This window comes from Lampetra fluviatilis, chromosome 51, assembly GCF_964198595.1.
Source record: "Lampetra fluviatilis chromosome 51, kcLamFluv1.1, whole genome shotgun sequence".
NCBI lineage: Eukaryota > Metazoa > Chordata > Hyperoartia > Petromyzontiformes > Petromyzontidae > Lampetra > Lampetra fluviatilis.
In genome coordinates, this window is record NC_136325.1 from 4,059,099 (window position 1) to 4,086,755 (window position 27,657).

Genomic DNA, 27,657 nt, shown 5'->3' on the forward strand with positions numbered 1-27,657 from the left:
AAAATGATGTCACACCATCTTATTTTGCTTCATGAATGTCCGATCAACACAACTACTCAAGTGTAACTTGAAAGCGTAATTGAAAAGTGTCTGATAACCATCCTCATGGGCAATATCACCACTTGTATTTGCTAATAAGGGGGTGACATCATTATTGTCGTAGTTAATTAAACTCAAATTCCATGTAAGTGGAACACCTGGTTATTAGAGTGGATCAGCCGCCCAAGGGCTTCTATGAACAGGTCATATAGCTATCGATACGATAGCTGGAAAATACAGTAATATGCAGATTTCCTTTACCAAATGCACTGAAAATTAACTGTGGTTTTCAAACATGAACGAATCCAACATTTACGTTTAACATCATTGCAATATGCACATATAAAAAAAAAACAATGTATCTCAATATATAACATTGAATAACATTTTACAATGCATATAATTTAATACGAGAGTCCTAACTTTCAAAATAGCCATATGTTTTCTTTTTCGGGCAGTGATATTGATGCATATGACAGGTATTTGTCTTATTATTTGTGCTTGTGCACCACTGCCAACGCAATGCAGTACTTGATTGCATGTATTTGTTTGTATATACCTATTTATAGTCCGGTACTGCATGGACCTTGAACCGCGTAGGGATGGCTGCCACGGGGGTTCCCCCACAGGGAAATCGAACGAGTTGATGAGATGGGATGTGCTTTAAGGCGCTGTAAGATGCCAAGGAATTTAAGCTCTCTATAAGTGAAAATATTTCTCCTATGTCATAACATCCCATTGTTTGTGTGTCATCACATCCCATTGTTTGTGTGTCATCACATCCCATTGTTTGCGTGTCATCACATCCCATTGTTTGTGTCTCATGACGTCCCATTGTTTGCGTGTCATCACACCCCATTGTTTGTGTGTCATCACATCCCATTGTTTGTGCGTCGTCACATCCCATTGTTTGTGTGTCATCTCATCCCATTGTTTGTGTGTCATCACATCCCATTGTTTGTGTGTCATCACATCCCATTGTTTGTGTCTCATGACGTCCCATTGTTTGTGTGTCATCACATCCCATTGTCAACAAGGGCTCCAAGCTCGGTTGAGATGAGCAGCACCTGCCTACAGGTGCTGGGCACGATCATCGCGTGCCTGGGTTGGGTCGGAGCCACGGTGGCGACATCCATGAACGAGTGGCGCGTGACGAGCCGAGCCTCCTCTGTCATCACCGCCACCTGGGTCTTCCAGGGCCTGTGGATGAACTGTGCCGGCAATGCCCTGGGCGCTGTGCACTGCCGTCCCCACCTCACCGTCTTCAAGCTGGAGAGTGAGGAAGGGGGGGACCCCCTCATGCACAGCACCCTGGTCACAATGCGCAGCGAGAGCTGCAGTAGCATTGTCAGATGACGACGATGTCCGGGCCACGGGAATGGTTAATTACGATACGACACCACTTTATTTTCACGATTGCCGCGACGGCGCTTTCTCTCGAACTTTGCACCTGAATCGCCAATGTCGTTGCATGGTGTGCTTGCTGTGCGATAACGAGTACGAATGTTCTTCAACTGCAGTTCCCTCAACACAGTGGTGGATCCCAGATGGCCAATGGACGCAGTTTCCTCGTACTCCGTACCCTCGCACTTTGCAGCCGTCTATATGCAGTTGTCCCATCACTTGCTGTAATGAATGTCCGTTGTTGTAATGACTGCCAGACATTACAACAACGGACATTGACGACGCGCAAGCTACTAACGAGCGCTCTTCTTCAGACTATGTGCAGGCATGCAGGGCGTTCATGATAACCTCCGTATTCTTGGGGTGTTTGGCCATGATCTGCTCTCCGTTCGGCATGACGTGCGTAAGGATCAGCTTCGTGAGTGACAAAGCAAAGAGAAACATCACATTCATCACTGGCTTCATCTGCATTCTACAAGGTACGCCGACTCTCGTTTAGCATATACCGTATCGGGATGCCCTACACGTGCAGTTAATTCTCGATTATATGGGGTATTCCGGGTAGGGGTGGCTGAGATAGAGCAAAACACATCTAAATTGAAAACTAATTTCTTTATAACTGCGTCTTGTATTTAGTTTGTTATCCTACCCCCGCACCTCCGATAAGCACGGTTGGCTACGTACTGTGGGAAATACGTTCATCATACATGCATAGACTGGAACTTTATAACAGAGACGATGAGAGGGATTTGCAAAACGACCAATGCAAAGCAGGTAGTTAAATAGAGGATTGATGAGAGGAAACAGCTAATGCGGTACGAGTCATTGAGTTTGGTTGAGACATCAAAGCATGAATGTCATAGCGAACAAAGGCCGGTGGTTCGTGGTACAATAAGTGACAAGGATGCAACTAAATAATGGTAAGGGAGTGATTATAATGAATTATAAACCAAATTAAGTTAGATACTGTCTCTGAATAACATTCAAAATGATTTAATGAGGACTCGGAATGTGGTAACTGGTTCAGATTTTTCCCGTTAAAAACAAATAGTGCTGGGAAAAACTCTCGTTCAGGAAAGTCCCGAAGGCTACTGGGACTAACACGCTCTGGTAATAGCTATGAAATATTAGTGCTGGAAATTTGTGAAAAGGAGCTTTATAGCTCATCGGATTCCGCCAGGAATAAATAAATATTCTCATTTTGAAATATATATATACGTACGTAACTTTTAGGCATTGGATGCTTCTTCAAAATGGGAGGGCCCTTTGAGAACTAGTTTCTTGGCAGCTGTCACTCTGGTCCTGCTTATAGCTGCTGCTGCTTTGTTGCTGCTGCCTGTCTCTACACTGCCCCAGGCCTGCTGATTGTGAGCGCTGTGTCGTGGTATGCGTACCGCGTCACTGTCGAGTACTACGATCCCACCATCATCGGGGCAAAGTGAGTCCTCGTGCGCCCCTTGATGGATCGACATGTCTTTGCTCACCTTGCATTTGGGGCGTGTCATCACGCAAGAATTTGCATATCAAGAGCAAATTCTTTTGTCAAGGCGCTCTTCCCCCCTCCATCCCAGATTAAATAGATGCTCCAAGCCTGGGGTGTGTCATTCAGACTCTGTCTTCTCGACAGACCTGTTCTCCACCTGAGGACGGCTGCTTGCGTTGTGGCCGAAACGTCGTGAGAATTATTTTATTATGTTTTATTTTTATCATTTTATTATTTCCATTCTACGTGACTTTACCGAAAGAACCAAGAAGATGAATCCCTGCAGTCACGAAAGCTTTAAATTGAAGCATTTTATTAATTTGGGATTTACTGCCGGCAGTGCTCAACTCCCAATCACCCCCCTACTGTGATAATTAGGCAGAACCCTCCAGGAAATGTCATGAGGCTCTGAAGTATTCCTGGGTAAATAAGGATTGTAATGGAAATAAGGTGTAGGGTTCAAATCCTAGTCAGGGGTAAACTCAGCCCATCATCATTGCAGTTAATCCAGGGCAAGCCAACATACATGAATCTTATTATTTTAATTTCGACTGACTTGCTATAGACATATGTATATTTGTCTGTCATCTCCTTGCAGGTACGAACTTGGCACTGCCTTATTTATTGGATGGGCGAGCGCCTTGCTCACACTGACCGGAGGGACCATCATTGTCTGTTCAGGTGTTGGGCGATCATACAGGCAGCCCAGGTGTGTGTGTCTGTGTAGTGGTAGTGCAACTGTTTTTTTTCGTGCCGTGTTCCCAACCCGGTGACCCGAGTTCAATGCCCGCTCACGGCCAACACCAGTGACGATTATTTGAACTCGTACTGGGCCTTCCCTAGGTCGACTCAGCCTCAAATGAGTGTGTAGACATCGCCACGAGGGAGACAAAGGCGGTCCGGCGTGGTGCTGGCCACCCACCCTCTTCGTGTGCTGTACCAGTCTTCATTGGTGCTCGCTAACAGCACTTACCCCCACAATATGTTAAGGCAATACCAGGGATCTTTGTCTTTGAGGTAGTGTAGTGGTCGGCGCATTGCGCGAGGAACCGAGTGAATATCTGAATCAACGTATTGATGTAGTTGGTTTTCACGGCTCGATGAATGAGAAATGTTCTTAAAAGCTGCTCTTTTGGGATAGCAGTGGCGAGTGCTGCTCCCGTCTCTTTGGCGACGTTTTGCCTCCCATGTTAGAGGTACACCGTAGTATACCACCGTAGTGGCGAGATTTGAACTACCTCGCCTGGTCCGCAGGAGGCCGTGGGTTCGATCCCGACCCTGACGCCTGTATATTTGGAGTCTACGTGTTCTCCCCGTGGTTGTGTGGATTTTTTTCTCTCGGCCCTCCGGTTTTTCCCCTCCACATTTAGACACGTGCGTTTCTAGTATTTTGCTGCTATAAATTTCCACATGATGATGAGCCACTTTGTTGACCTATCATTTGTGGCCAGGTCGCTTCTGAAAAAGAGCTCTATATCTCAGTGGGCCTTACCTGGTAAAATAAAAAAATAAAAATGTTCGTCTAGTTATACTTCCTGAAGTACATTTGAAGATTATTTGACGAACACAACCAAGATACGTGCAGGAAAGTTGCGAGAGTGGAACTAAATAATATTCTCTAGTTTTTTGCGAAGTGTAATAAAGGACAAACAAACTCACTAACTCTCGACTCTTCCGGACCCTCACAGGATTGCTCTGTCAAATCCACACGCATCTCCGATGCTGCCAAGGACGTACAAGAGGCAGCCTTCAGAGCTAAGCGCCAATAATTACAGGGCCAACATGTATGTCTGAAGCATGTTGGACTCAAGTCAAGGGACCTCAGTCTCTGTTCAAAGTTTTATCAAACTTGTGAGAAGTCCACATTGTGAGTCCAGTGAGCCCTGTGTTTTCAGATAGGCGCCACGTGGAATGATATCCGATGAAAAGTGTCCACGTGCTGAGAGCATCTTCAACGCGTGTTGGTATCTTGTTCAGCATATGGAGCGAAACGTCGGACATCATGCTAATCAGCATGTGTTACAACCCGAACACAGCATCGGAGTGCTATAAAACACAAGTGTGTATTAAAGCGTAAATGGCGAGCATTTCTAGATTGGTGTGTAGTATTAAAATGCATAACGGGTCTGCTTATGAAGGGAAACTTGTGTGTTGCACATTCTGAGGCCAGAATCTGGTAAAAGCACTATAAAAAGCTGGAATATGAAAGATACAAGTGTGCACAGCAGACCTTGCTTACGTGACCATTCTCCACATTCTAGCGAGATAAAGTATATATCTTCAGAAGCAAATTATTAGTCATGAATATAATCTGTGCATGAACCTATTGATGCCGTACTTGCTGTATATTTACTGATGTTAACGTGATGTTACACAGTGCTCATGTTAAAATAGACATTAATTTATTATTGATCACATGAAATTGTTACATTTGCACGCAATTTCGCTCGGTGTTAGGAGCTCCAGATAATCTACAAGCAAGTCTTAAACGAGAGACGACGGTTGCGTACAGACATCGGCGTTACGCTTGTTATTCTGCAGTGGATGACAGCAAATATAAAAGCTCTTACCGGAAAATGAATAAAATGCACAATTAACAATTAAGTGGTAATTACACGAAAAAAAACCCATCAAGTAAATAACTGAGAGGTTGCTAAGTTACGGCCGATAATGGAGCAATCACACAACGAGAACTAGAAGAGGATAATGATAAGGTGGGGAGCTCCCCTCCCCACCAAAACGATGTTATTCATATTTAAATGTATACTTTGTATTCGTTTATTAAACATTTTCTTACAATTCAACGAACGTGTGTGGTGATGCTGCTTTGGCAGTGGCGCGTAGGCACAGAACAACAACAAAAATCCACTCGCATTCGTCAACGGCACCGGCCTTAAAAGGGAAACAAATTGTAATTGGCAACGTTTCGGGCAAGGGCTCTTCTGCGTTTGTTTACTTGCTGTGAAACAGGGTCCTTACCGAAAATGTCGCCTTTTAAATATTCTTTCTTTTAACACAGGGTTTTTGACGAACGTGTTTTTTTTTTATCCATCCTCACTGGTTTGAAGCTGAATTAACATCCATCACTGGTGATTAAAATTGACAATTGCAGAGATAGAAACAAAAATCTCACACGAAACATATTCCCTCCAATTTTGAAGCGTCTGCTGAGGTAGCCAAATCAATATACGTGGCTAATGCATTTTGCATTTCAGCGAGTTCCTTAACCTGAAACTTTACCAAGCATGGATTCAACACCCGTCAATCAACCTTATCCAGAGTCATGCCTTTCGTCAGGGGTTGGGTATCCGTACGGAGTGCTAAATAGGACTTAAAAATGCCGTTGACACTCAACCTTAATTACTCGAGGCCTGTGTGCATTGACTGCACACGGATATCAGAAGCACAGTGACGGCAGGTTGAAAAATATCGACTTCTAGCGCCAGATTGGTGCTGCTAATACGCTGGTAGTGTAGTTTGCAGGCTGCTTTGAGGTTGTGCACCCCGTGTGGCTCCTGGTCGTATGAACTGAAGTTGTTGGTCTGTATGGGACCCACGTGACTGTCGGCTCCCCAACCCCTGTTTTAAGTTGAATACCCCGGTTGGTATGTTCCGCATATGAAGGAATTAAGGGTGTAATTATGTGAAGCGGATTGTGCCATCTCTTACAGTAACACTTAAACTAGCCAACAGCAGCACTTCGAAGAGGACAGGTCTTGAGGGTCACAGATGGTGGAAATATTTCAGCGTTTGCGTTGTAGGTTACTCCCAAGTGATGGTGAAGGGTGATGTCAACATAACATTTTCGCCTTGTAACTCAATGATAAGGATCTGAAAACAGAAACAAAATGACACGAACAAATAGGAGATCGCACTGCTAGCAGTGTACAAGCACAGATAATAACAAAAGTACTCAATTTTGTCATTAACACTCCCTTATAGTTCAAGATTTGAAGTTTTCGTGACTGCAAAGATCCATACTCTTTGGTTCTTTCGGTAAAGTCACATAGATGAAAAAAAAAATTAAATCACGAAGTTTCGGAGGCAACACAAGCTTCCGTCATCAGTAATTTTGCTGTGGCTGTTCCATCTGATGACGGAAGCTTGTGTTGCCTCCGAAACGTCGTGATTTTATTTAGTTATTTTAATTAAATTATTAGTATTATATATATTTTTTCATCTACGTGACTTTACCAAAAGAACCAAAGAGTATACTCCCTTATAGCATCAATAATGGCCACATTACAACGTCACATATACGATCTCACCTTTGGACTGCGGTACAGACGGAAATATGATCATTCGTTACTGGGAGCATTAAAATGTGTGTGAATACAGAAGACTTACTTGTGTTCCTGGAACTTGACTGATGGTTATATCCCTGAATGCGCCACTGCTATCAATATCCAGCTTAGCAGATGTGATTGTGGCCGTCGCGATACCCATGACTTTCACTGACTCCAGCACGAGCCCGGCTGCATCGCTTTCTGCGCTGTCGTGTGTAAGTCTGTTACGAAGGGTGCTCATAGCGCCAGTCTGGTCACACCGCACCACCACATCAAGTACAATACATGGTCAGCAACATTGTGAAGCATTGTGATAGCCAAAGAAAAGCAAATCGTGTGTGTGACAATTAAGAGGCACGGGTGGTGGGGAAAATAATTAGGGGGTAGATCTGGAGTGAGTTTTTCGACAGTATGACAGACATGGAGAGGACAGGGAGATGGATAGATGCATGAAAAAAACAAGACGACCAGGTGAAGATAGAAGCACGGGGAGAGAGAAACAAACAGCGAGACACGTCAAGAGACAAAATGAGATGGACAGACACAAACAGAGATACAGACAAACACACAAATCTATAAAGACAATACAAAAACAAGGCAACAGAGACACATGGAGCCTGGCAGAGAGACACAAGTGCAGGAGACGTGTAAGTAGATAGTCTCACAAAGAGGTAAGGTGAGAAGAGAGATGAGGAAATAATGGAAAACTAAAAACAACAGATAGATAAATAAATGTGAGGCTGACAGACAGAGAAATGGAGACAAAGACATTAGATACAGATGTTGATTTCCCACGGGCATTTCTGAAAATTTCAGACCGTTCCTGGAGTGTTGCTGGGAGGTCTCAGGTCTCTGGTCTTGTCCCCATGTGGTCTCACGTGCAAATGGTTAACTTTATGCTCTGCCAAGAAGTAATCTCTGATTTTGGAGATGTTCTCCAATGTAAAAAAACCAATGACAACGTTGGGCCTGTGTGAGAGACGCCGTTAATGGATTGACCCAGTCGCATCACCACCGGCTGCTCCACCTGGCAAAGTGGGGCGCTGCGGTTGGGAGATATTAACTACGTTGTCTGGTGCACATGAGGTCACGGGCTCGATCCCGACCCTGACGCCTGTTTTATATTTGGAGTTTTCATGTTCTCGCCACGATTGTGTGGATTTTTCTCAGGGTCCTCCGGTTTTCTCCTCCACATTTAGAATCGACGTACACTTATAGTGTTTGGTTGCTATACATTTCCACATGATAAGCCACTTCGTTGAGCTATAACTTGTGGCCAGGTCGCTTCTGAAAAATAACTATAGTTCAGTGGGCCTTATCTGGTACAATACAACATTTTTTTTAAGTGAGCTACATAAATTAGTTTCCTGGGGGTAGAACTCTTAGTTTAAGGTGGCAATATATCATCCAGAGAACAGAAAATGCTCCTTCTATCTTTACTTTTGTGAATCTGGCAGGCTATGATCGTAGCAGGATCGTAAATGCCGAAAGTCGAGGTAAAAGGCAAAGTTGTCATGAGATTATAACTCTCACGTCAGAGCTGTTTCTCGGAATGCAGTCATCACTCCCACTAAGCCAATCAATGGCCTGCCAGACACACGTGAGCACCCATTAAACTTCCCCGGCATTATTAATCACTCAATGCTTAAGTCGTTCTGTGGCTAAAGTAAGAGTGTTAATGTCATTAATTTTCCTTCCCGAGACCTGTCCTGCCTAAGCCCACGTTTATTACTTTTCAAAACAGTCTGAATGATGCCATTAGGCTGATTAAGTTCTCTAATCCATTGTCTCTCGATGTAATTGCAAAGGACGAGTCTCTATGTGTTTCATTGATCACACTTTGGATTCTTTGGACACTTTATAATGTCTTCAGCAATGTCCACGGCTCTGATCCATGCCACAGCAGGTAATACACATGAATTAAGAACATTGAAATGTGTCCAAGGAGAAACACGAGTTGGTAAGCATTGCAGAATCCGTGTATGTGCATGATTTTTCATCCTTATTGTATCTCGTCTGCAGAATTTCTCATTGTCGTCTGTCGTTTTCACGAGGCAGATGGGAAACAAAGTAATTTGCTGCCTTTGTTACCCATTCAAGGCAGTCAGAGAAAAATACGAGTTCTTTAAGATTAAGGCATATCATAATTATACCACACAACCCACTCACCTTAGTGACTTGGAACGTAGTCAAAAAGTATTTCTGTGCTTCAAATGTATCTGTTGAAAAACAAAAACAGAAAAAATTATTGTACTATACTGCAATTCTGCTATCCTCCCTAAGAATGGTACTTAATATATAATATTGCTTTATACATCTTGAACACCTACGTGTGTATTTTAATTACAATACAAAAGAACATATTCTTTGGGTCTTTCGGTAAAGTCACGTAGATAGGTTCCAAGAAAATAACAAAAAACTACGACGTTTCGATCGCAATACAAGCGGTCGTCATCAGGTGAAGGGCGTTTGCTTCTAAAGGCTAACCCCGCTATCTACGTGACTTTACCGAAATACCCAAAGAATATGAATTCCGGCAGTCACGAAAGCTTTAAGTCAAGATACAAAAGAACAGTTCACGGGGCAAAACAGATCAATGTTTGTATCGTACATTTTGTACAAAGTTGCTGCACTGCGTCTTTGGTGGAGAGCTTTTACCTACAACATCAGCAAGCCAGCGGCATTTGTTAAATAGGCCACGCTGCTGACGACACTCATGAAGTGTGTTGGCTCAGAGGTTGTCTGCTTTAACAATTTCCTGCTGGAAAACATTGTTCCACAAGACCCATAGTTTTATTTATATATCTATTTTTAAGTAATTTGTTTACCTTTCCTATACTTTGCACTCCTGTTGTGTTTTTTTTGTATTGTTTGTTGTTGTAAAGTTCTGACCAGCCCTACTGGACACTCGTGAAAAAGAGCTTCATAGCTCATTGGATACCTCAAGTATGAATACATATTATGATTCTGATATGTTGATGGGCCAAAACGTTCTATTTTATGGATTGACGCAAATTCTTGCCTTTGTAATTATGAGTAGCAGCAGAGAGCAGCAAACCCAATCGTTTTACATTACTTATGTAATGTGAGGATATATCCGGTTCACTGACGTATCACAACTCGTCATGATGATTGGCTCTGCCGGTCCTGGTTTATAGCCAATGGGGGGAAGCCTAGGGGCATGGCCCTGACATAATGGAAAGGTGACAGCTGTAAGTAGAGGATTGGATCTGCTGGCTTTGGCCACAGCCAATGGAGAGATGAGTCAGGGGCGTGGTCCCGGGAGCCTATTCCATGGAGGCTAACCAGGATTGGTGGAAACGTACCACGTGACCCGGGTATTAAATCGGGGTGAAGACGAACGACACGTGGTCAGAACGTTGAGGAAGGGGCCACGCGGGAGCGGGGCTCCGGGTTGCCACGTGGCAGTGCGTCTCTCTCTATCTATCCCTCTCACGCTGCCTGTCAGCAGCGTGAAGGAAAGCTGTAATGCAAGTTGAATAAAAGACCGGATTCCAGAAGTCACCTCAACGACCTTAATTACACTTATATGCCCCTGTCTATGCTTCCTGCCTTCACCAAAGCGTATTTTTTTTAAGTTGCTGCATCGGGACATGGAATTGAACCGGTGACCTTTGGGTTGAAAATCCTGTGCGCTGACCAATGCACCATGGGCAGCTCCCTTAATTATTTAGTTAAAAAGGTAAACTTATCTTCTTGGTTCTTTTGGTAAGTCACGTAGAAGGGAAATAATAAAATAATACAAATAAAACATAAAATACAATTCTCATGACGTTTCGGCCACAACGCAAGCAGCCGTCCTCAGGTGAAGAACAGGTCTGTCGGAAAGACAGCGTCTGAATGAACACCACCAAGCTTGGCAGCATATATTTAAGCTGGGTTAGGGGGGGAAGGGCGCCTTGACAAAGGAATTTGCATATCAACAGATACATTTAGCATATTTATGGCAAATGCAGATATTTTTTCCCTTCTACGTGACTTACCGAAAGAACCAAGAAGATGAATCCCTGCAGTCACGAAAGCTTTAAATCGAAAGGTAAACTTATGTTTACTGCCAGGCATTTCTATGTATGTGGAAAAATGGTAACCAATTTATTACCGCTGTTTTTGCACGCAGAAAAAACCCCCAACGACCATAACACACCCTAACATTCACTACTCTATTGGACGTCTGGCACAAACATGAGTAAGCTGCAGCGTGTACAACATTCTTTGGCACGTGTCATGATACTGCAAGATCCGACCATGTCCGTCCGGTGCTCGCTAAGCTGCATTGGCTTCTGATTGCTGACGAAATATGTTATAAGGTTGCGCTCATTACACAAGAAGTGCTTGCCACGAATGAACCACAATATCTTGCTGATCTCACAAAGGAGCATAAACCACCACGCAAACTCAGGTCATCCTCCCAGCAGCGTTTTTTTGGAGAACCATCGAATATAGACGGTCACCGCATCGCACACTCTCAGATGCGCTTCTGCGGCCGTCTGGAACGCTCCTCCGATATTAGGAAGCCACTTGCGTTATGCACTTTTAAATCTAGATTGAAAAGTAATTTCTTTAGAACCGCTTTTTGTGTTTAGTTTGTCGTCCTTCCCCCGCACCTCCAATTAGCACGGTTGGCTCCATACGGTGCGAAAGAAGTTCAACATACATACGACCATAACTTGCCAACTCTTGGACAAAAAAAACAGCTTACCGATGCTGTCACCATCGTCCCAGAAGAGAGACCCCGTGGCAATCCCCGAGTCATCCGGTGCCACAATCAGTGACATGGGCTTCTGGCGACTACAATCCACATCACGGCAAAGAAATGAACACCCAACACGGAATCAAACAGCATCTGTATTAATCCTGGAGGAATCCGATGAGCTATGAAACGCTTTTTCACAGATGTCAGAATCTGAATATTTATTTATACTGGAGGAATCCGTGTGGGAGGTGGTGGTATCGGGGTGAGCACTACGAATTAGGTGCCCTGAGTATGCCGCTTACAATCGTGGTGCATGATATCCACATCGGTCTTGGGACTTCCCTGGGCTGACTCAGCCTTAAATATCACCTGTACTGGGAGAAACAAAGGTGGCCAGGCACGGTGCTGGCCGCACTAGCACCACATGCACCATGTTGGCCTTAATAGATGCTCTCTTACAGCACTTGCTCACGACATTGTATGTAAGCTATATTAAGGGATCTACTATATGTCTTTGTAGAGTAGCAGAAATTCAGTATTTAGCACAATGCTTAATTGAGGTCAATTCAGCACTAAATACAGTGTGTGCAATCAGTGGGGCGCCACGGTGGCGAGGTGTTAACTCCCTCGCCTGGTATGCAGGAGGTCGTGGGTTTGATCTCGATCCCGATCTCGACCTTGACGCCTGCTGTATATTTGGAGTTTGCATGTTCTCGCCGTGGTCGCTTGGATTATTCTCCGGGTCTTCCGTTTTCCCCCTCCACATTTAGAATCAACGTGCGCTTAGAGTATTTGGCTGCTATAAATGTCCACATGATGATAAGCCACTTCGTTGAGCTATAATTTTTGGCCAGGTCACTTCTGAAAAATATCTAAATAGCTCAGTGGGACCTTACCTGGTAGTATTTTTTTTTAAATAAGTCGGTGTGAACATCATCCACGAGGAGACATTTGGCTGAGCGTGGTGCCACCCACACCGTTCCCTTATGCCGGTGCCAGCCTTACTAGGTGTTCGTCAAAAATACTCCCTCTAGGAGTATGTAAGGCCTATCAGGAGACCTTTGTGCTTGCTTACGTGTGAAAGTACGCGTCTGTGCACACGTGAGCACGATGCGATCCAACGTACCTGTACTTGGTTGTGTTGGCCGGCTGCTGCGTTGGAAGGATATAGCCTCCCCGCACGTGCAGGTTAATCATGTCCCAGGGAGCATTCATCTCTTTGTACTGCTTACGCTCGGTCAGTGGGGCACCCTTCACATGCAATGAGATCGAGGGGACAAGATAAGGATTTGCATTATTCGGGTTCATCTCAAAGCGCCTTACATCACCTCTCAACCATTTCACTGCTTTCGGGATTCTGTCCAAGAGAAACCCTCTAGTGGCATATTTTTTTCACACTGCAACAAAGTATGCAGACACATTACCGTGCAAATGGTTGTAGTCTGCCAGTAGGGGGCGATGTTGCTTCGTGTGTCTTCCCAAAACACCACATTGTAGCTCACATTGGACAAGTACGTATAGGACAAGCAGTGCCAATCTTTCTTATGAAGTTCAATTCATCAGCCTCTCCACGATTGAATGAGTGCAGGGCAGTGCTCATTACCATGGTGGTTATAAGTCAGTGGTGGGAATTCCATATTTCTATGTAGGAGACCAGGTCCGCCCATAGGATATTCCATCTCTATTTCTGAAACTTTTATTAAGCCCTGAAGGAATGATGGACTAAGTGGACTTCAAATCAGATTTGAACCATTTTTGTTGCAAGTCAAGTGCTCTGACCACAGGTGCCACTTAGCCAACTCTCACCTCATTGCCGACACATTAATGAGCATCATCATATTCATTAAAAAAACATGATAGGAGAGAGTTCTAAAGTCGAGTGGTCTCAGTGAAGGCGGAGGAACACATGTGTAATGGCATCGAGGGATGCAACTGCATGTTACGTGGAACTGGCCTGTATGTCAAGCACGAGACGCGCAGCTCACACCACCTATACAGCACGGCAGCTGTAGGGCATTGCACTCCGTGTGCAGTGTCAGCCCCTGAGGGCGAGGAGGCGAGAGCGCCTGGGGCGGCGCAGGGGTGACAGGGGGCCATGGCACTCCGGATGAACCCGAAGGGCCTGGTGACCAGAGGTTCCAGCCCGGGGGCCCTCAAAGAGGGGGCTGGGGGACCACGGGACCAGGACCAGGTCTTTCTCGAAGGCTCGAGAAGGGAGGCGTGGCTAGGGTCGGAGGAGCCTCCGGGACTGGGGATAAAAGCCGGACCCCCGAACGGGTCCGGCAGCTGTTGCAATACCGAAGCCAGAAGCCGTCACCCAGAGAAGACCTGCCCAACTACGGGACCCGGACCCGAGCCAGGGTCCGGCCCGAGATAGCCAGCCCGTGTGAGCTAGGCATAGCCAGCCCGGAGGAGATTCCTCCCGAGGGTAGCTGGTGCAGGGGCAGGCATACCCCTTCGTGGTTAGGGTTTAATGTTTCAATAAACTTGTTGCCTCCAAAGAAGTCTCTGCCTCCCTCGTGTGAACCACTACACATGCAAGAGATCAGGCGCAGTTCAGAATGGACGAACGACGCATGATGGTGGCTCACCATGTGATAGTCGTACCAACGAGCGTTGGGCACGTAGCCTCTCACAGTCAGATTTCCCTGTGAAACCACAGCACAGTATCACATGCAGGGTAAACGCAGCTGTGCTATTTTGCATCAACGGGAAAATATATTCTTGAACAGTGGAAAATCTCTGTGGGTCACCAAACGTGGACTCTTTGCGGAAATAAGGCTGCCCATTGACACCAAAAGCATTTGAAAAATACCTTTTCACCATAGGTGGCATATGGCAACAATGAGTAGTCCACTCATGGTGAACAAGTATGGTCACCAAGAACTGTACCATAAACTACAACATTAAATGTACGTTTTAAATCTTGACGACCGCTTGTGTTGCGATCGAAACGTCGTAATTTTTTTGTAATTTTCTATGAACCTACCTACGTGACTTTACCGAAAGACCCAAATAATATGTACGTTTTAAGTTAATGCTTACTTAATTCGGGCTCAAGTAATACAATACATTTATGTGACCGGCAGTGTGACAGATAACAGGAGTACCCCAAAGTGCGGACCAGGATTTTGTGGCGTGATCATCCGAAGTCACTGCGACACAGGGTGGTGCACCGCTCTCTGCGGGACATTCTGAAGTGAAATCTCGTCGTAGATGGAAACGATGGCAAACTAACTGCAGAAATTAGATGTTTTTTCTCCACAATTCCTTGGCTCAGCGCTACAACTCCGCACCTGGGCCAGACCGTCAGCGATGAGCCTGGTCATCGGGCCTCGTTGCTTTAAACCAGTCGTTCTCAACCTTTACTGCAGTCTGCCCCCCTTTGCTTATAAATACATAGGGGTTGATCTTGATTTGAAGCTTTCGTGACTGCAAGAATCCATACTCTTTGGTTCTTTCGGTAAAGTCACGTAGGTAGAAAAATAATAGATCACGACGTTTCGATCGCAACACAAGCAATCGTCATCAGGTGGGACAACCACAACAAGAAATAACTGCTGAAGTAGCACTTCAGCAATTTGAAAATAACACGTGGATGTAAATAACCCAAAACAAAATCGTGCCTTTTTGTAGCAGACGCTTATGTGAGACAATAACAAATATATTGATGATAATTTACAATTAAAAAGTGATATTTGTGAGTGCCACTAACATTGTAGGGTTGTGGAATAATGTAGTTTGTGGGGCTGAGTTTCCGACTTTTAGATTAATCTGAAAAATTTAAAAAAATGTCGTAGGCACAATATTGTGACCCTAAGTGAAAAAATTATGTAAATTTGTGACGATCCTAAAATGTAACATCATTGGCAGTGGCGTTTCTTCCATGATGTCGTACCTGTGCTTTTTGCTGCCAAACATTCCATCGCATGTCATAATTTTGAGGATCACTTTTGTTTTAATTATAAAAAACGTGAAAATGTGTGCATTAAAACGATGGTTTACTGTTGGAACTTTACGTCAAAATTAAAACACGCAAACAATGACAATTATTTTAAAATTTCCAATATTTAAATTTGAAAATACCCCCAAAAATTGGTCTGAAAATCCTAAACTACTATCTCTGAAAAAATGTTAACTGAAACGTTTCCCTTGGAGGGTTATGTTTGTGTTCATCGTGTAGACGTGATTGATTTGGTAACGATACAAACCTCCTCCAGCACAGGTGTTATGAGAAGTGCTGGACCCCAAAGGAACTGCCTGGAAATTGCCCAGGTTTCACTGTCACTGAGAAACCTGCACATCAAAAATAAAAGCACAACGGAAAGCTTCGAGTTAGTGATGTCATCAGTGGCAGCTGAGCCGTATGCAGTGTGAGACAGTGCCACCGTCGATACATTTGAAGTATTCGGAATGACGGCGGGAAACCACTTGACGGGTAGCACACTTTATTTTCACTTGTCTTCCACAATAACACGTGTGGTCACTATTTCTCACACTACACACTCCACCTGACACTGGTGGTTACCACAGCTCACGCTACACGCTCACTTGACACGCGTGGTTACTACAGCTCACGCTACACGTCCCACTTGACACGCGTGGTTACTACAGCTCACGCTACACGCTCCCGGGCACCCCAGCCCCGTAGCGTCCGTGGCGCTACAGACCCACCCCAGCTTGGGCGTGGGTCTCGACCTCTGGGTCCCGTGGGCCGGCCCTCACACGGACGTTCGGCCCCGGGTCCCAAGGTCCCGCCTCTGAGCCACACAGGGCCCCGGTCCTCACAAGGACAGCGGGACTAGGTGCCTCAGGGCCCTATCTCTTCCTCCTCCGTCTTCTGTCTTCACTGGTCACCAACTCCCCGTGCGCCTGCGCGCACCGCCTTATATAGCCTCCCCTCCCGGGAGACGGAGCGTATGCGGACCGCGACGCGAGCACCCCCTTAGTTGACCAATCCCCACGCGCTTCCACACGATCCCTTCGCTGTCAGTGCGCGTCACCGATACCCAGCCAATCACTGCCTCACAACCCATGACCCCGCGCTGACCCATGATCCTTCACCGTCAGCGCGCGTCACCAACACACACAGCCAATCACTACGCGCTGGCACACGATCCTTACCCCAGCGCGTATCACCACTACACATTCACTAGAAAAAAATGATTCACTACGGTATGAGCTTTAGTGGTTTATAAGAAATGTTCACAATAGCGATACACTACTCTGCTGCTCCTGACGCAGTTATCTGGGCTTCACTACCTGAACGTGAAAATGTAGTTGTTAGCTCTGCATCTACATCAGCAGCCGTACAAAAAAAGAAGGCAGTGATGAGTTTGAACGGAGGTGTTAGCTAACTTGCAAAACAATTAATGTCAACGCTGATGATGGTAATACTAATAATGCCCTGGCATGGACCAGCGGTAGCACGTTTGCCACTTGTTGCGAGACGTTCGCAGTTCGAACGTGGCAGGCGGCCCTGGTTATTACCGCCGGTATAGTAACAGTAATGTACGTGTCGTCTGCCTCACGGTGGACGTCAAGTATCCCGAGACGGCATTCGAAAAGAGTGGGCAATGTTGCGTGCTGGTGTCGTGGTATGAAAATTCCAAATTAGAAAATTATCCGCAAATGGTTCCCAACATCGCTCCCTCTCTACCGTGACACTACTGCAGACTCGTGTACGTGAAAAAAGTGCCTCCATGATAGCCTTCAGCTATAAAAATGGAGCGAATATGAAATGCACTCAATTGTCATAATTATTGTTGTTGTTGTTAGTGCGTCCACGTGAATCTCACTCGTGAAGGAGGGGACGCACGACGGTGGAGCCATGGGCGTGGGCCTCGTGCATGAGCGTGTAGAGGTATGGAAGCAGCGTGTAACGGATCTCCAGCACTCTCTTGGACATATCGGCAAACGTTGTGTTCCAGGCCACGGGGTCTTGCCGCTGAAGAAGAATTGAAAACAAGGAAGGAACAAAGATAAGTAATAATCGTGCACACGCGTGGAATTCCGAAATGCTTTCCAATGTGAGAATGTCCCCGGAAGTATTACTTCTGACATAGATGCGTACATTGTATGACATATGGATCAAAAATGTGTGGGCATTCCGACCTCCTTTGGCTGTCATCTGAGGAAGGTGAAATACCCAGGAACCCCCAGAAGACTAAATTCGCTCGGACCGAAGCCTCCACAATCAGTGAGTACAGAATATTTAATAAATAAACCATCACGCAAACTCCAGTCATCCTCACAGCAGCAGCTTTTGGCTAACCATCGAACAAAGACAGTCACTTCGTCGCACTCGTTCAGATGCACTTCTGCGGGGTTCTGGAACGCTCTTCCCTCCGATATTAGGAAACAACCGGAGCTATGGACTTTTACATCTAATTTAAAACAAATTTCTTTTGAACTGTTTTTGTGTTAAGTTTGTTGTCGTTCCCCCCACACCACTAATTAGCACTGTTGGCTATGTACAATGTGAACGAAATTCAACGTACAATCTGACCACTTTGCGTTGAATTATAACAAGTATACTGAACTAGGAACTGGGTGCTCCAACCCAGCGAGAGTATTTGGCTGCTATAACTTTCTGCATAATAAGCCACTTCGTTGTGCGATAATTTGTGGCCAGGTCGCTTCTGAAAAAGAGCTAAATAGTTCAGTGGGCCTTACCTGGCAAAATAAAAATATTATAATACTTTAAGAGTTGTTTTAGTTCAAATTTCGGCCTAATTTGTAGTTTGTATAGGATCAATAGTATATTGGCGTTAAAGAGGGCTTTGCCAGAGAAAATCTGCTATGGTACCATGTCAACAATTATACTCCAGGCAACACAGTTTTATAAAAAAAAAAGTACAAAGTCGCCCTGGTTTGGACAGCTGTGATTCACCGTGCACGTGTGGTGCCTGCACTCACGATGTTCCCCTTGCCGTTGTGGTTGCGAGAGTATGGGTAGAAGGCTCCCAATTGCATCCAGCGAGCACACAGATCGTAGTTGGAGTCCCCAAAGAAGCCACAGATGTCAGCGCCCGTCTGAGCACAAAGTTTAGACAGTGTCTCACACGGCACATCACAAGACAAAATAAAAAGACACGACGCACGTCAAACCCGCACCACACACCCGCACACAGATCACACCATCACCCCCTACTGGCAAACTAATGCCCATTAGCAACCTGGTGCTGCATTCATCTTGTACCACGTAGGGATAGCTGCCATTGGGGGGGGGTCTCCTTTGGCTACAGTGCAGCGAGGCGTTAGAACGGTTGAGATGAGACGCAATGTTCAACCTCTTTCGCACCGTGCGTAGCCAACCATGCTCATTGGAGATGATGAAATTGTGCTCCGAGTGAGATGCCAGGACATTTAATGACCGAACTGAACCGAAAGCGCACTGAGGGGAGGAACCTCATCGCGGTTGGTAGCCAGTGGTGGACAGTCCACATTCCCATGACAGAGAGCAGTTACTTATCACGAATTCTAAACTGCACGCGGAACAAATGTTCGCGTTAAAAATAGCTCAGTCGACCGTAATTTAAAAAAAAAGGATTGCCACGCAGCACGAATGCTAACTTACGTAAGAGATGCCAAACAAGCTGAACTCCATCATGCCTTAAACACAAAATTAGACAGGCGTTAACGACAGCATACGAAACACATCAGTGGCATGTTAACCAGGCTTGGCTAAAAACTTAACAGGTAAGTAAATCGGTTACATTTAAATCTAGGAGTTCACAGGCCACTTGTGACACAGGAAAGTAAGGAACGGAATTAAATGGGGGAGGCATTTACCCGACTGGGAAGTTACAGGCTCAGAATAACGACGACACATACGTTATTTGTCCAGGAAAGCCTCACAGATTATCAAGACTTGTTTACCGAATGGCCCTGGGTTGGGTCTTCATGCAACTGGGAAGAAATTGGAGTCCCGGCTAAATTAACTTCTGCTTGGGTGTAAATAACACCTGAAGGTCGGCACACACGGGTTTGTCATTGTACTTGCTGCATGATCATATTATAGCCACCTCAAAAATGATCAGTGAGTTTGGGAGTTTCTCCGAATTGCGTGACCCACCACCAACCCTTGCCTCCAGAGCGCGGGATCACAGGTGTGTGCCACCATACCCGACTTTAACGACACTGTGCAGCTCTGCAATGTGCTTTCAGGTTTAATTTAGTTCCTGAAGTAGCTGCCAGAACGTGGAGAATGTCGGACATTATAGAGGACAACAAGCGGTGAAACCCAAACACACATGGAAGGGTTACACAATCCCATCATTATTCGCGAGGGATACGTTCCGGAGATGATGATATCGGCCTACAAATATCGTACGCACAACATCTGCGGATAATTATAAAGCTTCGAGAAGTTCCCTCTCTCTATATCTTTCTCATGTCTTCATCTCATCACATTCCCTCTCACCACTTTAAGTCATTATTTTACGTCATCAATTTATCTAATCATTTTATGACATCACTTTATCTCTCATCACTTTATCTAATCTCTTTATTGAATCACATTCTCTCTCATCACACTCTCGCATCACATTCTCTCATCTCTTTATCTCATCACTTTCTCTCTTTCTCTCAACGCAGTCGTGTAGAGTTCCAGATGCGATTCACGGAGAGTGAAATATCGGTGATAGCAAGTTCGCGGATAACGAGGGAATACTGAGCACAACAGTGGGCAAAAAAAACTGTGCAGTCGTATAAGTTACAGTTTTTATTTTTTTACGATGGCACTCACCAATGATGGACTTGTCAAGGTTGTCCCAGCGAGCAGAGTTGTCACCCAGCCAGTGCCCAGACCACTGCCCGCTGCCAGGGAAGGTGGACCTGGTCACCACGATGCCACGCTTGCCCGTCACGTTGTGCAGGGCGCTGGAGAGACGCGAGGAAAAGGAATGTACACAGGCGATCGGGTGGTACGTCTGGCAAAAAAACGTTAGCAACCTGTGGCGTGTGTAGAAAATGATCTGGCACGTGTCGTTGACGGGTACCACGAGATCCCACCGTGTCTGTTCTCAGTGCTCGCTGAGCTGCATTGGCTTCTGGTTGCCCAACGAATACATTCTAAGGTCGCACTTATTACACACAGAGTGTTTGCCACAAATGAACCCCAATACCTTGCTGATCTCATCAAGGAGCATAAACCATCAACACGCGAACTCTCGTCACCCTCGCAGCAGCAGCTTCTGGCTAACCATTGAACAAAGATAGTCACCATATCGCGCTTTCAAATGAGCTTCTGTGGATGTCTGTAACGCTCTTCTTTCCGATACTAGGAAGCCACTGGGAGATATCCACTTTTAAATTCATATTGTAAACTCATTTCTTTAGAATTGCTTTTTGTGTTCAATTTGCTTTCCTTCCCCCGCATCTCCGATTAGCACGGTTGGCAATAATGTACGCTGTAAAAGAAGTTCAACTTACATACGAACATTCATCGACTGCTGGATGAAGGCCTCCCCAAGCAACTATCATCTCTCATGATCTCACAATGCAAACACCCATCCAGTTCCTAAACACAAAGCGGATCAACGTCGCTCCATCTACCCAGGTGGACGTCCTCCTGGGCACATTCCCTCCTTTTCAGTCGCTCGCCTCGACTACCGTACCCACCGCACACTCCGATTAGCACGGTCGGCTACGTACGCTGCAAAAGAAGTTCAACATGGCACGTACAGTGCATTGGGCCACAGGGCTACTGGGCCAGCTGCAGTGTAGGGGGACTCACTCCAGCGTGGGCTTGGTCTGAGACCAGCCGTAGAGGCTGTGCACGTTGTAGTGCTGGACCTTCGAGCCGTCGGGAAGCTCGTGCAGTGCTTCCATGCACATGGTCTTGTGCTGGAGGCCCCTGAAGACGTCCTGTTGGGTTAGATCTGCGCACAGGGGTTGACAATGGCAGCTGCAGGGAGGTCCCATCGCACAGTGTGCTATAAAGCGCTTCATAGCTCTTCAGATTCCTCCAGGATAAATACATATTCTGATTCTGATATGAATTCGATTAAGGCAATGTGGACCAATACTAACGATCGCGTAAAAATCCCCGCTCCACTTCCACATCTCCGCATGCAAAAAAAAATCAAGATTCTGTCCTCGTCTTACGTGCGATGTCTCGTCTGTTTGTACTGACTTTCTGTGCAATATCTTCTGAATGTATGTTTGATTATTGCTGTACCATCAAACAAAGATGGTCACCGCATCGCGCGCTTACAGATGCGCTTCTGCGGCCGTCTAGATATTAGGAAGCCACTGGAGTTATGCACTTTTTAATCTAGATTGAAAATAATTTCTTAAGAACTGCTTATAGTCTTTAGTTCGTTGTCGTTCCCTGCACCTCCGATTAGCACGGTTGGCTACATACGATACGAAATAAGTTTAATATCCACAGGAAAATGTAAGGCAGACAAAAATACAAATACTGTGTTTCCTACCTTGTAGTTGTATACCTATGCTGTGAATCCAGGGGGCTTCATGCATGACAATTAGCAAGTGAGAAAAATAACTTTCAAATATGGGTCAGGCGCTCGATGAGAGTGCACTACTGGCGTTACTCCTTTGGTATTATATTTAGAAAAATGACAAATATGTGTTGTGATACGGTGGAGGAATATCGCGGATCATGTGGGGTTATCGTATTAGCCGTGGGGTTAATCTACTCCTGTTATTCGCAAAAAAAATGGTGGGTCATTGGATGCCGTTCCGTGTTGACCTTTGGGTAAATTCGTGGCTAACAGCGGAAGATTGGATGAATAGGGCCGCGGGTAAGTGAAGTTCGCCAACAGTACAGGTCTCGCGAAAAATAGGCATCGCTGGTAATAGGGTTGCACCTTTGGCATTGTTCTTGATAAACTAAACTATTAAACTATTTATTTTTTACCAGATAAAGCCCACTGAGCTTTTTAGCTCTTTTTTTCACAGATGTCCAGTAGCGGCCGGTCAAAATGTTAAAACAATAAATACAAGTACAAAGCTGAGGAAAGGTAAACAAATGACAATAAAGTAAAAAAATACCATTATTTTACCAGGTAAAGCCCACTGAGCTATTAGCTGATTTTTCAGAAGCGATCTGGCCACAAATGAAAGCTCAACAAAGTGGATTATCCTCACGTGGAAATTAACTGCAGCCAAACACTCTTAAGTTCATGTTTCTAAAGGGGGAGGGAAAAACCGGAGAAACCTGAAGACAAAATCCACATGACCACGGGGAGAACACGCAAAGTCAAAATATACAGCGGGCGTCAGGTGCAGGATCAAACCCACGACCTTCTTCATACCAGGCTAGGCAGTTAGCATCTCGCTACCGAGGTGCGTGTGTGTGGTGCAGGCAAGTAGGTGGGGGTGGGGTAACACAAACGCACGTGGCATGTACGGAGGCTCGTTCAATTCCGTATCTTCACATCCGGACGTAGATCCGTGGACAAAGCTCGCCGGTTCGTTCATGTCCTGTGAGCCGGAGAGAGAATGATGAGTGTCGGGTGAATTGGAGGGTTGCCACCTGTCCTGGTTTTTGTTTTCCAGGATCATTCTCCTTTTTGAGGTTAGCTGTTCTGAAAAGTTCGTCCAAGTGTTCCTGGGATATTCGAAGTCTTGGCTTATGTTAGCTGTGTATTAATACACCGCACATGGCAATATTTTTTCATGTAAGCTGCCCCTCTTCCAGTGTTGTGGCATAAGGTTGTGTGTGTAGAAGATGGTCAATGCCTCAGCAACTCAAATGTCTTAACATCTCATTCAAATTGCGGCTTAAGTTTTTTTTTGCCAATGCGACTCACTGATGGCAGCTGTCCCCGTATGTGGCACAATCTGAATACAGCACTGGCCTGTAAATGCAATGTGTTTTTTTTCTGAATTATTAAATTTGGCAGTAATTAATCAAATATGACAAATTCCGACCATGATGTCATATATAACATCATGGAATCTTTGACACCCTCTACGAAGGATATTTTTGGTTCTTACACCCGCGCTATTGACCGGGGTGACCGCTGGGGTTTAAACTGCGATCTTATGTGGTGGAGGAGGGGGGGCGCAGCAAAAAAACAGCAAGAATAACGCAGCTCGGTGCCCTTCGCCAACACCCCGAGCGAAAGCGTGCTTAAATAATGGGAACGCACGATCCACAGTCCGTCGAACTCCATGCTGTCGGCTGGCGTTGTTGGGTTCCGGTAAAACTCCTCGATCTCGCGCTGCCACCACCGAGCGGTGCGCTCGCGGAAGAAGTCGGGCATGGCAGCGTACGCCCGGTAGTGCTGCATGGCGCAATGCAGGGGGGGGGGGGATGAGAGGCAGGGGTACAAAAATCCAAGTTAAGGTCACGAGTTCAAAACGGCCAATGCTTTTGACGTCACCAGAATCAGAACGTGTTTTTTTTACTTCCTTTAATTATTTTTTACCGAATATTTATTTACCCTGGGGGAATCCAATCACAGATGTCCAGTAAGGGGGTGGTTCAGAACGTTACAACAACAAAGAATACAAAAACATGGTCGGAGTGCAAAGTATAGGAAAGGTTAAGCAAATCACTTAACACAATTTTTACAAACGTAACAGAAGGCACCAATCTCATGTTTATTGTCCTGAGCCAGTTGTAGAAATTAAATATTCCTGTGACAGGGGTGAGTCTATCCGTAGAACAAGCACCTTTGGCTTTACACAAAGTGGTACTCATTTTGTTGACACCAAAGCTTGGATGTATATACAGGGACTCCTCTACTTACCAACATTCACTTTACAAACTTTCAGAGATGTGATCAAACCTGTCCGTATGTCCAGTTGTCTGTTCGAACCGAGAGTCGTAAGTTCAACTGCCGCGCAATAGATTACGGTGGTGGCATTTACATCTACAGAATGAAGAACCAGTGGAATCTATATCTGCAGAACAAGAAGAAGCAGTGGCATCTACATCTACAGGAGATTATACAACTTTTAAAGCCATTCCCTGTGTTTAGTGTACATGCCGTAAAACATGTTTTGAATCGACAGGAGCAAAGTTGGATGCACGTACAAATCGACTAACGAACATATTTCTGGAACTTAACTCGTTCGTAAGTAGAAAAGTCCCTGTATGATGAATTTCTTTCACACCATACGTAGCCAAATGCGCTAATTCGAGTTGTGGATATTAACTCATGACCCTCCATTGCGAGTCATTGCGCTTTAACCACTGCACCACTCAGCCAAATCAATAGACCAAGGGAAGCCGTGAATAGGAATCAGGGCCCCAATGCGTGTGTGTAACGCACCTCAACTTGATAGTCCCAGTCTTGGGTGTCATCCACTTCAACGTCAGGATAATCAGGCCACACCTTCACACAACAATCCATTCAGACACACACGCTCCGTGTTAATTTGAGAGTTGCTGTTTAATTTCACATTGGCGTTCATATTTACATCAAACATATTTTGGCAGTCTACTGTGTTGTGAGCATTGCACATTTTTACCTATAGCTTTGGGTTCATCCCAAAAACACATCAGTATAATTATGTAACTCCGTACAGACATAGGTTTCGGTCAATATGTAGAAAGGTCAGATATGTCAACATCAATAGACAATTATATTTACAATTTGCAAATATAGGTTAGTAGACAAAAAATGAAAGCAAACTGCTTTAAACATGGGGGGGGGGGAGGATTTAGTTGACTGTGCTAGTAAGTGAATGTACGTGAGATTAGGCACATGTGAATAGGTCAGATTTGTGAACATCCCAAAAAAGCATAATGACACCACGCCTTTACACCCCCGTGATGCACTTGATGTTGGGTTTAGTTTGTTGTCCTTCCCCCGCACCTCCGATTATCACGGTTGGCTACGTACGGTGCGAAAGAAGTTCTACATCCATACAGCACAACTCCAAGAAACTACGCGGTAAAACACAATGGATTTTAGGATTACCTTTCCAAACATGATTTGTCCATCTGGACGTTTCATATAAACGTCATTTTCCACACCTCGAGTGTATGCAGGATATGGCTCAGTCTCATTCGCAGCGATTGCTGGATCCTGTAAAGTACAATAACAATTGTGACGTTTCACCATCAACATTTTTGAGTGCATCTTTAAAAAAGACACCTTGATTCATGACGCATTGCATGTGTAAATGGCAAATACTAGCTGGCAAATCACCTGATGAAGCTGGTTGTAATCATCAATGTCGTCGTCAAATTGTAAATGTTGTGGGTTTACTCTCGAATACACCGGTGTGCTGAAGTAATAATGAATTGGTACATTTTGTTTACGTGACAAACCTGACCAATTGGTTGTGTCGGATGATGGCGGGTTAACAACACATTTATATTCACGCGATCTAACCTAATAAAGAACCCTGTACTATGCATAATATTGGTGGCGAAAGCTTCCGCGTTAAACTCCGTTTGCTCAAGGCTACATTACCCCCCGTGCTCACCAGGATGATGATGATTCGCATGCCCTCGTCGTGCATTTGTCGGATCAGGTTGGGGAAGTTTCCAAACTTTTCCTTGTTTAAGGTGAAGTCCAACTGCCTCACCATGTAGTCGATGTCACCGTACTGAGTGTCCTGTGCGACAGAAGAGGGCCGAGAGGCGTTGTCAGGAGACCACCGCGTGGACTCAACTTTTCAGTTGGCATTAACCTACATTGCAGTAGACCTGGACTGAGGATAAAGCAACTCAATGCATTACCACCATTCTAAATTATTAAGCTTGCACAAGGGCATTTATACCTCACGCTATGAATGTACTTTTACTAAGACGATAAAGAGTCGCCTTTATGCATTCTGCGTTGAACATCGAAGCAATAGGTGGGGCCATCCTGTCACCCCATGCCTCACTCACACTCACTTTTCCTACGTAATAATATTCACAATTTACCAAAGATAAAAGATGTTCATGATAATAAGACAAGGGCCACCGTAAAGCCTTAACAGACTGTTGGGGCAAGTGCTGTTAGCGAGCACCTATGAAGGCTGGCACAGTGTTAATGTTGACACATCACACCAGTTACTCATTTGAGGCTGAGTCGACCTAGAGGAGGCCCAGGACCAATTCAGAAAATCGTCACTGCTGTTGGCCGTGAGCGGCAATCAAAGTCGGGTCGCCGGGTTCGCAGCGCAGCGTGCTAACCGTTGCACCACCGCTCCCCACTACTAATCATAATAAGACTCCCCAGATACACTTAACACGGGCAAATGTTTTCAAGTGTAAAGAAGGCGTGTTGGTTTACGTGGATAATATATGCCAGAGCAGTAGATCATGTGTACAAATTGCATAGGCGACGTCTGTCACTCACATAGGGGACGCCTGCTGCCTTCATGTCGTTGTAGAGGTTCAGGATTTCCGTGTCGTTGGCGTAGCCGTAGCGGCACAGCTGGAAGCCCAGAGACCAGTAAGGAGGCATGGCCGGGCGACCGATGAGCTGCAAAGGAGGCACGACACGAAGCGATAAGAACACCGCTAACTTTTATCGCTAATGACGGTGAATGGTGGCAGTGTATAAATAATGCCCCAAAAGTATTTTCCATTAAAGGTAAAACAAAAACGTAGCCTTGAATCTGTTTGCCCTTGACAAGTGTTGGCAGAAGGGCCTCCGCTAGAGGGAGCATTAGAGGGCAATTTGGTCTGCCCTTCCGTGCAGGCCAGAGGTGCTTGAAGAGGTCGGGATGTCCACAATTTATCCCAGTATACGGCACCTGCCGATCAACTCAAGTGAGTTCACCCCATTCGTACACTTGGCTGGAAAAGGGTG

General features: G+C 45.3%; 2 protein-coding genes across 2 annotated transcripts in view; one reads left to right on the top strand and one right to left on the bottom strand.

Annotated features, from left to right (window-relative positions):
* Window positions 1-1,095: 1,095 nt before the first annotated feature.
* Window positions 1,096-4,720, top strand: LOC144948782 (claudin-1-like). Its single transcript, XM_078878432.1, has 5 exons — window positions 1,096-1,315; window positions 1,758-1,922; window positions 2,800-2,881; window positions 3,525-3,635; window positions 4,615-4,720. Exons 1-5 carry the CDS (start codon window positions 1,096-1,098, stop codon window positions 4,718-4,720), a joined length of 684 nt encoding a protein of 227 aa, XP_078734558.1.
* Window positions 4,721-5,365: 645 nt separating this feature from the next.
* The window catches only part of LOC144948874 (sucrase-isomaltase, intestinal-like), a 329,860-nt gene continuing 307,568 nt past the window's right edge, over window positions 5,366-27,657 (bottom strand). Inside the window, exons 30-47 of the mRNA XM_078878575.1 lie at window positions 27,202-27,327; window positions 26,339-26,470; window positions 25,828-25,935; window positions 25,177-25,239; window positions 24,049-24,183; window positions 23,293-23,377; window positions 21,666-21,810; window positions 20,676-20,809; window positions 19,506-19,540; window positions 18,845-18,961; window positions 17,725-17,873; window positions 16,138-16,222; window positions 14,518-14,574; window positions 13,053-13,177; window positions 11,933-12,021; window positions 9,382-9,431; window positions 7,274-7,462; window positions 5,366-6,757 (exon numbers count right to left, since the gene is read on the bottom strand). Coding sequence (XP_078734701.1) covers window positions 6,689-6,757; window positions 7,274-7,462; window positions 9,382-9,431; window positions 11,933-12,021; window positions 13,053-13,177; window positions 14,518-14,574; window positions 16,138-16,222; window positions 17,725-17,873; window positions 18,845-18,961; window positions 19,506-19,540; window positions 20,676-20,809; window positions 21,666-21,810; window positions 23,293-23,377; window positions 24,049-24,183; window positions 25,177-25,239; window positions 25,828-25,935; window positions 26,339-26,470; window positions 27,202-27,327 — 1,893 coding nt within the window. The 3' untranslated portion in view covers window positions 5,366-6,688. The remainder of the gene's footprint in view (window positions 6,758-7,273; window positions 7,463-9,381; window positions 9,432-11,932; window positions 12,022-13,052; window positions 13,178-14,517; window positions 14,575-16,137; window positions 16,223-17,724; window positions 17,874-18,844; window positions 18,962-19,505; window positions 19,541-20,675; window positions 20,810-21,665; window positions 21,811-23,292; window positions 23,378-24,048; window positions 24,184-25,176; window positions 25,240-25,827; window positions 25,936-26,338; window positions 26,471-27,201; window positions 27,328-27,657) is intronic.

Coding starts and splice junctions, on each gene's coding strand:
- LOC144948782 (XM_078878432.1), top strand. CDS start 1,096: ATGAGCAGCACCTGCCTACAGGTGCTGGGCACGATCATCGCGTGCCTG. Junction 1,923..2,799: donor CTTCATCTGCATTCTACAAG/GTACGCCGACTC, acceptor ACACTGCCCCAG/GCCTGCTGATTGTGAGCGCT. Junction 3,636..4,614: donor CGATCATACAGGCAGCCCAG/GTGTGTGTGTCT, acceptor GGACCCTCACAG/GATTGCTCTGTCAAATCCAC.